The 11033-nt window shown below is 41.3% G+C and overlaps 1 protein-coding gene and 1 long non-coding RNA gene across 4 annotated transcripts in view; one reads left to right on the forward strand and one right to left on the reverse strand.

The window, feature by feature from the left end:
• UFSP2 (UFM1-specific peptidase 2) overlaps nucleotides 1-9660 on the reverse strand; it is a 25656-nt gene extending 15996 nt beyond the window's left edge. The window contains exons 1-4 of one of the 3 annotated variants that reach the window (XM_008574751.1): nucleotides 9651-9660; nucleotides 4503-4581; nucleotides 2290-2473; nucleotides 2142-2208 (exon numbers count right to left, since the gene is read on the reverse strand). In XM_008574751.1, coding sequence (XP_008572973.1) covers nucleotides 2142-2208; nucleotides 2290-2473; nucleotides 4503-4581; nucleotides 9651-9653 — 333 coding nt within the window. In that variant the 5' untranslated portion in view covers nucleotides 9654-9660. Of the gene's footprint in view, nucleotides 1-2141; nucleotides 2209-2289; nucleotides 2474-4502; nucleotides 4582-7349; nucleotides 7512-9650 lie in introns of those variants that run through there. The other 2 variants (XM_008574752.1, XM_008574750.1) reach the window with 2 other exon arrangements.
• The window catches only part of LOC103592147, a 5769-nt gene continuing 4308 nt past the window's right edge, over nucleotides 9573-11033 (forward strand). Inside the window, exons 1-2 of the long non-coding RNA XR_550646.1 lie at nucleotides 9573-9642; nucleotides 9923-10178. This is a non-coding gene — a long non-coding RNA (uncharacterized LOC103592147). The remainder of the gene's footprint in view (nucleotides 9643-9922; nucleotides 10179-11033) is intronic.

The following is an 11033-nucleotide window of genomic DNA, read 5'->3' on the forward strand; positions in this document are numbered from 1 at the left end:
AAAAAAGGGAACTCTTATACACTGTTTGTGGGAATGTAAATTAATACAACCATTATGGAAAACATGGAGTTTCCTCAAAAGAACTAAAAATTGGACCCTCATATGATTTAGCAATCCCACTGCTGGGTATTTATACAAAGGAAAGGAAATTAGCATACTGAAGAAGTAAATGCACCCCCATGTTTATTGTACTATTCACAATAGCCAAGATATGGAATCAACCTAAGTGTCCTTCAACAGATGAATGGATAAAGAAAATGGGGTTTATACAATGAAATACTACCCAGCTAAAAAAAATGAAATCCTGGCATTTGCAGCAACAGGGATGAGGCTGGAAGAGATTATGTTAAGTGAAATAAGTCAGGCACAGAAAGATAAATACTGCATGTTCTCACTCACATGTGGGAGGTTAAAAAAAAAAAAAAAAGTTGAGCTCATGGAATTAGCAGAATTATGTTACTAGAGACTGGGAAGGGGAAAAGGGAGGAGGGTTAGGGAGAGGTTGGTTAATGAATACAAAATCACAACTAAATAGGAAAAATAAGTTCTAGTGGTCTACAGTATTTCAAGGTATCTTTAATTAACACAATATAATTATATTAACAATAATTTATCATATGTTCTCAAATGGCTAGGAGGAGCTAAAATGCTCTCATCACAAAGAAATGATAAATTTTTGTGATGATGAATATGCTAATTACCCTGATTTGATGACCCTATATTGAAATATAACTTTGTACCCCATAAATATGTATAATCAATACATGTATATTAAAAAAAAGAAGGAAAGAAGGAAGGATTGATCACCACTTTGCCACAATTGGATTAGTATTGGATTCTGGCAAAAATTATCAATGGATGCTAAATGTGGTAGGTAAAAATTTGATGAGGAATAAGGTATATATGCAGTCTCAAAGTATCTTCCCACAAGATACTAATTATAAGGAAAAAATAATACCTTAATAGTGGAGAAAACTGGAGGATACCACCTTCAGTTATTAAAGTTAACATCACCAGTAGAACAAACTAATAGCATATGCCTCTTAAATACGATGTGCTGTAAAGGACAGAACATCACTTCCGTGGTGTTCCTGCCAATATTGCATGACCTGAATATAATTATGAGGAAGCATAAAACAAACCCAAATTGAGGATCATTCTATAAAATAACTAATGTGTACTTCTCAAAATGTCAAGCTAACTACTGGTAATTTTCATATATTGCCAGCCCACAATTTTTTGTGTACTCCACATTTGTAAATTTAACAGCTCATCTGTACATCTCACTGATGTCTCAAACATAACCAAAATTGACCTCATGCCTTTGCCACCCTTCATCTTTACCCATGCAAGAAACTGGCCATGCTATATCCAATTAGTTAAAGTATAATCCACTTTATTCCCTAAATATCTCTTGTATCCGCTCCCTTCTATTTCCATAACAGATTCCACCTCATGTCTAGCCATTCTGCCCCTACCAGCCTGGAAAAACACTGTAGTCATATTAACTTTGTACAGCTTCCTGCCTTTAAAAAGTATCTCCATTTTTTATCTCCACCATCTGACAAAGTTTGTAGCACATGGCAGGTACTCAATAACACTGGTTCAAAAAACAATAGAACAATGAACAGAAAAAAGAAAAAGAAATCATTTATTATTCATTATCTTACACAGCCCAATGTGTCACTTTGTCATCGTTCAGAATGGCTTTTTATTTATTTTAAAATATCTGTAAAATAATTATTTTTAAATAATTTGTAATAATCTGTCTAATTGTTGTGGGAGCACAGAAAGCATTTTAAAAAACCTTCCAAGATATGTATTATAATGGGACAAAAGCTTATGTAAAAACAGACATATAACCTTTGGCAAGTGATTTAATCTTTTGAGACCTCAATATTCTGACCTGTAAAAATAAATTATCTCTAAGATCTAAGATCTCACTGAGTTCCAAATTCAAGGATTTAAAATTTTTATCAATAGAAAAGATAAGTGATTTTCTTACCATGTCTGATGTGATTTAATCTTTTGAGACCTCAATATTCTGACCTGTAAAAATAAATTATCTCTAAGATCTCACTGAGTTCCAAATTCAAGGATTTAAAATTTTTATCAATAGAAAAGATAAGTGATTTTCTTACCATGTCTGATAACTTTTTGTCCTTCTTTCTCATGAATTTTTGTTTTGTATCTTCTTCTTGTTCAAATCTAAATTTTTAATACACAAAGACATTTGTAATATGAAGTAATGTTTTGAAAACATTTCTAGCAATCTTAAAATATACTCACTGAATAAAGCGCATTATGTTCTTACAAGGAGAACTATCAGTCAGTTCTCCTGGAATGGTGTTTATGTCACTGTTAGGCCACACATACACTGAACTGTGGCAAATTCTGAACACAAGTGCATTTGAAGAAAGCTTGGTTGACAGGTCTCTCAGCGTATATTTTAGTGCCTTCTTGATAAAAACTTCTAAATTAAAAGAATATAAATAGAAGTTAGTAAGAAAAGTCTTAAACTTTTCAACATGAATGCTTCCAAATATACCCTAAAGTAGAGCATAACAAAACTGACTTTCAAATACCAATTCCTGATACTTAATAATCACACAAAAAAGTATTTTTGCCTTTCTATCTTTTTAAAAAATTAAGATAAAATTCACAGGCTATAAAATTCATTTTTTGAAAGTATATATTTCAGTGAGTTTTAGTGTATTCATAAGGTTTTCTAATCATCACTATCTAATTCCAGAACATTTTTATCACCCCCCAAAAGAAACCCTGTTCCTATTAGCAGTTACTTCTCATTTTCCCTACACTTGTCTAATTGAAAATTTTCTAATTTTCTTTCTACATCTTTTTCTAATTTGCACAGAGTGCCTCAGGGGCTGATGGAGGTGCCGGAACACATTAAATCTCATTTAAAACACTTATTAACTATATAATCTTACACAGTTTATTTGTCCTATCCCTCACTAAGTTTCATTTGCAAAGTGGAGAGTTTCAGTATATTACCCATGGCAATTACTAATCTACTTTTTGTGTCTACAGATTTGCCTATTCAGGAAATTTCATTGAAGTGGAATCACACATTATGTGGCCTTTTGTGTCTGTCTGTCTTTCACTCAGCATTATGTTTTCAAGGTTCAGCTGTAGCATGAATCAGTACTTCATTTCTTTTATGGCTGAATAATATTCCACTGTATGGATATACTACGTTTTGTTATCCATTCATAAACTGATGCACATTTGTGTTGTTTCTACTTTTTGGCTGTCATGAATAATGCTGCTATGAACATTTGTGTACATGTTACATCATACTAATGAATTAATTACTGATGAGATAGGCCTGAAAATGAGTTTGATTTAGTTCTTGTAAAATAATTATCATCCTGATGGCATGTTAGAATCACCTAGAAAGCTTACCGATGCCTAAGTCTCTGTCTCAAAGACTGACTTTAATTGGTCTTGGGGTGGGTATTCAAATGTGGACCAAGACTGAGAATAATGTGAAGGTACTTCAAAAAGTTCATGGAAAAACAGAATTAAAGAACAATACAAAATTTTCCATGTACTTTTTGAAGCACCCTCCCTCATATTTTAGTCTGAAGAGATGCATGGGAAAGAATATTCTACATTCTCTCCCTTCTTGTTTCCATGAGGCCAGTAAAGGATGGCCAGTTGGCAATTCCTTCAAGGATCTTCAGTACTTTTCATTCCATATCTTTCTGAACTTCTCTGTTGCTTCTGCCCCCGGTTGGCAATTCCTTCAAGGATCTTCAGTACTTTTCATTCCATATCTTTCTGAACTTCTCTGTGGCTTCTGCCCCCGCTCATACTTTTCATGAGTGATTTCTTTCATTATCAAAGTGTTAACTATCATCATTCAGCAACTTTACATTCTCTAGCTGCAACCCTGACCACTGTCCCCTAAGTTTCAGACTCAACCAAACACCCGCTGGGAACTGACATCCCAAATAAAACAGATTTCAAACACAAATCATCACATTCCTTCTCTCATATCCTTACCTCAGTTTGTGGCAGTAGCCCAAGTCAGAAATAGGAAGACACCCTAGAATTTGCTTTACACAAACCCTGCTGATTTTTCTCCCATTGAGTTCTCCTATCATTCCAATTAAATACAGAATTTACAAGAATGGGCTCTAGAGACTTAGGGTTATGTACGCTTGCAAATCTGCAGTATGCAATTCTGGGTGCATCATTTACATTGTACTCACTGTGGATATTTACATGTATTATGACAATTTTCAGGGCAGTAAAGTTTCTTAAAGAAGGGGACATCTTTTTCTGATTTGCACAGAGGTGCCCAATGGGCTGGTAGGGTTGTCTAAGTTTAAATACCGTTTAATCCACTTACTAACTAATTATAATCTTAAACAGTTTACTACATTTCACACTGTTTCATTTGCAAAGTAGAAAGAATCTCAGTAGATTTCATCATCAATTTTATAATCAAAAAGGAGAGTTTTTGGCAGACTTACCATTAGCAGTACCTAGCTGAAAAGCTAGATCAAGGCCTCCTCTTATTCTGAAGAGTATATCCATAGTTTCTGAAATCACCTAGGACAAATAAAACCAAAACTGCATTGTAAAACAGAACAAACCCATCCTCATATAAATTAGAAATCTAATTGAGTTTAGAGTAAGGAATTAATTCAGCTTGACTCTTCAAATTATGTCATAAGTTAATTCCTTGTTTTACAGAGAAAAACCAAAAAAAACCTAAATTTTAAATCACAGGTTCTCAACCTTTGTTCCACACTGAAATCACCTGCGGAGCTTAAAATACTGATACCTGGGCTGCACCCCCAAAGATTTTGATTACTTGGTTTAAGGTAGGTTTAGGCACAGGGACATTTGAAAGAAGCGCTGCCCTCCCACACACCAGTTATTCTAATGAGTAAAGGTTGAGAACCACTGCTTTAAGACAATATTTTCAACGTACAGTCTTGGTGGGTTTAACAATGACATGAAAACATCAATAGTAAAGAACTGGTTTAAGATTATGACAATTGCACTGAACTGAATACAACACTTGGTGGTAAGACAATGAGAGGAAACATAACTAATGGTGGGAGTTTAAACTGGTTGCACTCTTCATAGGGCAATGTGGCAATAAGAATCAAAGCCTTATATTTACATTCTTTGGCCTAATGATTTTGCATTTAGAAATTTAGCTTAAGGAAATCTGTAAAACACTCAAAGATTCAGGTGTGAGGATGTTAATCCAACTACCAACAACAGGAGATTGGTTAAATAATTACGAATATTATATAGCCATAAAAAATCATGTTTTAGAAGAAAATTAAATGGCACAGGAAAATTCTTGCAAGTTTTAAAGGGAAAAAAGCATTTGCAAAATGGAATTGTTCACCATTTCTTAACTTAGGTCCATATGCTGAGTTTCAGGCAGCTGATGATATATGACAAATGACACGTATCATTTTGTGTTGTGTGGATATGTGTGTGAGAGGCAGAAGAAAGGAGATAGGAAGATTTCTCCTGGGAGTGGTTTCTAAGATTTCATCAGATTCTCAAAAGATGTTCCTAACAGGCTGAAGAATCACACTACACAGTAAGAACCCTATTTTGAAATAAATAAGTACTAACACTTACTGAGCTCTTAAAATGTAAAAGGCACTGTGCTAAATGAATGGACATTAACTCTGATACTCAGAACATTATGAAGTAGGTATTGCTCTGATTTTTCTCACCTTACAAATTCCCTGTCACATTTCTTTGAGGGTGATTGCTTTTATTTATTCTATAAATTGAAACCAGTTGAAAGGTCATTCTCTTTGCCCTAGTTCTGGGAATTTTAAGGAAATAATCAAGAAGTTCAGGACAAATATAACTTCAGTGTTGTCCATTTATCATACTGTTGTTCATCATAGAAAAAAAAAAGGCAACCACTTAAATAACTAGCAATAAGAAATCAGTTAAAGAACAATATTACCAAATAGTATGCACATAATGGGGCTGGCTCGTTAGCTCAGTTGGTTAGAGGACAACCTTATGACACCAAGGCCATGCATGGGTCTGGATCTCCAAACCAGCCAGCCACCAAAACAAAAACCAAATAGTATGCACCCATTTGAATAAAAAATATTGAATGACAGAAAAGATAAAAGTTAAAAAGACAGGCAAGAGTAAATTTTAACTCTGCTAATTACTGTATGATTTTGTACCATTTGACTAATCACTCAAGTCTTTTCTCTTCTGTAAAACTGGAAAAATGTATAACTTCACAGGGTTGTTGTGAAGATTCCATAAGAGATCATATGTAAAAGCACTAGTCTCCTTAGACTCCTGAATTCAGATCTTCTCTGAAGAAATAATATTTAAGCTGAGATCTTAAGGGTAAGTAGGTACAAGTATTAACAATTCCAAAGCAAAGATGGAGGTTCGAGGTGGAAGAGTCCATTCTAGGTAGGGGCACGGATTGGTGAAGGGCTGCTTAAAAGACTGCTTAGGAGACTATCCCAGATGGTTGGATCTGAGGGTGGCAAGGACAAGGATAGTAAGAGTGGAGAGAGTGATAATAGAGAGACATTTAGAAGTAGAATCCATAGGACTTGATTGTTGATTGGATACTCAGGAATTGAGAAGAGGGAGATGTCAAGGATGGTTTCCAGTTTTCGGCAGGCACAACAGGGTGGGTGGTGGTGCCATTTACAGAGATGGGTATTCCTGGAGAAAGAGCAGGTGTGGGAAGGAGGTGGAAATGATGAGTCAGTTTTGAACTGGCTGGGTTTGAAATACATACGGGCTATCCAAGTGGAGGCACAGTTAGTAGATTTATGGATCTGGAGCTCAGAAGAAAAGTCTAAGCTGGAGATAAAAATGTGGGAGAAAGCACAGACTGTACAGTATTCCTGAAGAACACCAATATCTAGGATAGGGACTGGAGGACCTAGTTGCGCAATGACACAGGAGGGACGCCAGGAAAGTGTGACATCACGTAAGCTAAGGGAATAGAATATTTGAAGGAAGTCACGCCTATCTTTCCCAGGTCAAATCCTTTTCCAAAGCCTTCAAAATGCCGAATGACGCAATCCCTCATTCTCAAAATGCATCCACAAGGAGGAGGGCAGGGAGCGCGTGACCAGACGGAGCTGAGGCGGGGGGAGCGTGGATAAGCGGGGCAGGCTCCCTTCGGCCCGGCTGGGAAGGAGTTCGAGGAGAGGGCTGCTCAGGCCACGCAGTTCGCGGCTGCCGCGGTGGGCCCGGCAGGACCGGTTCCTTTCAGGGGCCGTGGACCCCTACTTTTGGCGGCTGTCAAGGTCCGAGGGGAAACGAAGGGGTCGGTAACAAGCAGAGGTACTTACCATGTCTGGGACGTGGCAGGGATAGCAACGCGCTGACGATGCTCACGGGCTCAGGGGGTCGGGCCGGAATGGCGTCGTCGCCGGCCGAGGGGCGGGGCTTGGAGGGCCGACTACAACTCCCAGCATGCCCAGCAGCCTGACGTCAGGGGGCGTACCACACTGTCCTCGTCCACGGCTAGAGGGGCGGGGAGCCGATTTATGTTCCATAAATTCTGTTGGTTGCCTTTTGTATCCTGTAGACGCTCGTTAAGTCCTTCTGTGTGCTCTTCGAGGCGGACTCGAACTGTCCTCGTGTCCTCCAATAGGGGACTTGGAATGGATTCTCCCGTAGCCCGGGCAACGCATCCCAATAAACGCCAGCTGTGAGCGGGAGGTGCAGAGGCCCTTTGCAGAGGAGGCCTCCTGCGGGAAGTACTCGCTCAAGCTCGAGGGTGACTTGCAGCCTTTGTCGCTCCTGCAGCCGAGTTAACCCGGACTGGAGCTGGGACGATCTGATCTCGGTTGTCGGATCTGGTGCCCTTCGGAGAGGTGACTTGATCCCTTATAAGTGAGGGGGAGTATTGCCCCTTATATACCTGCCTACTGTTATAAAGAAAAATGTAACTTTAACCTGCACGCAACACCTACTACGAGCCTCCATTTCCATAATGGGAAATAATTTTTCTCATCACTTTAGCCAGAAGTTTTCTGCTACTCCTTCACCCCCCACGATACTTTGGATAAAAGCTTTCGAAGGGAACCTACCATATTCTACTTGTGTTATACTTTGTTTTCTTGTCTATTGGATTGTGAACTCTGGGGGGAGGGGGGGCAGGATCTATGCCATTGTTAAATCTGTTTTCCTAGCTTCTACTAGAGGTCCTTACCTGAAGGAGGGATTTGCAAAGTATCTGTTATTTATTTATTTATTTTTAATAATTTATTTTATTGATTGAATCAAAATCAATTATACATATTTTTGGGGTTGAACATTGAGATTTGTTGATTAACTCAGTACTACTGGCACATATATTTTTACAAATCGTAATTATTCTTTATCCCCCTTGTCCAACCTCTCCCCTTCCCCTATTCCCTCCCCCTCCCCCCTCTAATTGCCCTAGATTTCTTCTCTCCTTCTGAAAGAATAATAGTTACTCTGTTAACTTGTTGCCTAGATGATCTGTCAAATGCTGAGAGATGTGATCAGGTCCCCCAATATTATCACAGAACAGATGCTTCTTCTGTCATTCTGAAATGGGTTTTGTGGAGAGAGACATCCTCTTCTTTTCTTTGTCTCTGCTGGTGACCCTTCTTTTGTGAATGCACTCCAGTGGTTGGTGGACTATCTGCGTGGTGGCTGTGGCGTCTAGCCGCTTTTGCAGCAGCCATGGTTATTGTGGTGGCTGTGTTGGGCCACCCACGTGGAGTTGCTGTTTTTGGCATGCTCCTTGGCACTGGCAGTATGCCTGGTTGTGGGGTGTGTTTTGTCTCCTTCTCCATGCCTCTGGTCCCTGGGCAGAGACCAAGGCACTGGTGCCATGTGCCTGGTTGTGGGAGAGGGGTCCAGTCCCCTTCTCCATGTCTCGGGTCCCTGGGTGGGCCCTGAGGTACAGGCACAATATGCCTGGTTGTAAGAGAGCGGTCCATTCCCCTTCTCCTTGCCTCAGGTCCCCGGGTGGGCCCAAAGGTGCTGGCTTTTTGTGCCTGGTTGTGGGAGAGAGGTCCAGTCCCCTTCTCTATGCCTCAGGTCCCCGGGTGGGCCATGAAGTGTTGGCTCAGTATGCCTGGTTGTGGGAGAGAGTTCCATTCCCCTTCTCTTTGCCTTGGGTCCCCAGGCAGGCCCCAAGGTGCTGGCTTTTTGTGCCTGGTTGTGGGAGAGAGGTCCAGTCCCCTTCTCTTTGCCTTGGGTCCCTGGGTGGGCCATGAAGTGTTGGCTCAGTATGCCTGGTTGTGGGAGAGAGTTCCATTCCCCTTCTCTTTGCCTTGGGTCCCCAGGCAGGCCCCAAGGTGCTGGCTTTTTGTGCCTGGTTGTGGGAGAGAGGTCCAGTCCCCTTCTCCATGCCCTGGGTCCCCTGGTGGGCTCCGAGGTTCTGGCGTGGTGTACTTGGTTTTGGGAGGGGGGGTCCAGTCCTCTTCTCCATGCTTCAGGTCACCATGCTGGCCCCCATGCACTGGTACAGTTTGCCTGGAAGTGGGAGTGGGGTCCGGTCCCCAGATCCANCGGCAGGACCGGTTCCTTTCAGGGGCCGTGGACCCCTACTTTTGGCGGCTGTCAAGGTCCGAGGGGAAACGAAGGGGTCGGTAACAAGCAGAGGTACTTACCATGTCTGGGACGTGGCAGGGATAGCAACGCGCTGACGATGCTCACGGGCTCAGGGGGTCGGGCCGGAATGGCGTCGTCGCCGGCCGAGGGGCGGGGCTTGGAGGGCCGACTACAACTCCCAGCATGCCCAGCAGCCTGACGTCAGGGGGCGTACCACACTGTCCTCGTCCACGGCTAGAGGGGCGGGGAGCCGATTTATGTTCCATAAATTCTGTTGGTTGCCTTTTGTATCCTGTAGACGCTCGTTAAGTCCTTCTGTGTGCTCTTCGAGGCGGACTCGAACTGTCCTCGTGTCCTCCAATAGGGGACTTGGAATGGATTCTCCCGTAGCCCGGGCAACGCATCCCAATAAACGCCAGCTGTGAGCGGGAGGTGCAGAGGCCCTTTGCAGAGGAGGCCTCCTGCGGGAAGTACTCGCTCAAGCTCGAGGGTGACTTGCAGCCTTTGTCGCTCCTGCAGCCGAGTTAACCCGGACTGGAGCTGGGACGATCTGATCTCGGTTGTCGGATCTGGTGCCCTTCGGAGAGGTGACTTGATCCCTTATAAGTGAGGGGGAGTATTGCCCCTTATATACCTGCCTACTGTTATAAAGAAAAATGTAACTTTAACCTGCACGCAACACCTACTACGAGCCTCCATTTCCATAATGGGAAATAATTTTTCTCATCACTTTAGCCAGAAGTTTTCTGCTCCTCCTTCACCCCCCACGATACTTTGGATAAAAGCTTTCGAAGGGAACCTACCATATTCTACTTGTGTTATACTTTGTTTTCTTGTCTATTGGATTGTGAACTCTGGGGGGAGGGGGGGCAGGATCTATGCCATTGTTAAATCTGTTTTCCTAGCTTCTACTAGAGGTCCTTACCTGAAGGAGGGCAAAGTATCTGTTATTTATTTATTTATTTTTAATAATTTATTTTATTGATTCAATCAAAATCAATTATACATATTTTTGGGGTTGAACATTGAGATATGTTGATTAACTCAGTACTACTGGCACATATATTGTTACAAATCGTAATTATTCTTTATCCCCCTTGTCCAACCTCTCCCCTTCCCCTATTCCCTCCCCCTCCCCCCTCTAATTGCCCTAGATTTCTTCTCTCCTTCTGAAAGAATAATAGTTACTCTGTTAACTTGTTGCCTAGATGATCTGTCCAATGCTGTGATCAGGTCCCTGAATATTATCATAGAGCAGATGCTTCTTCTGTCACTCTGAAACGGGTTTGTGGAAAGAGACATCTTCTTCTTTTCTCTGTCTTTGCTGGTGACTTTTCTTGTGTGAATGCACTCCAGTGGTTGGTGGACTGTCTGCGTGGTGGCTGTGGCGTCCAGCTGCTTTTGCAGCAGCCATGGTTATTGTGGTGGCTGTGGTGGGCCAC

The sequence above is a fragment of the Galeopterus variegatus genome, unplaced genomic scaffold (genome assembly GCF_000696425.1).
Source record: "Galeopterus variegatus unplaced genomic scaffold, G_variegatus-3.0.2 Scaffold1097, whole genome shotgun sequence".
NCBI lineage: Eukaryota > Metazoa > Chordata > Mammalia > Dermoptera > Cynocephalidae > Galeopterus > Galeopterus variegatus.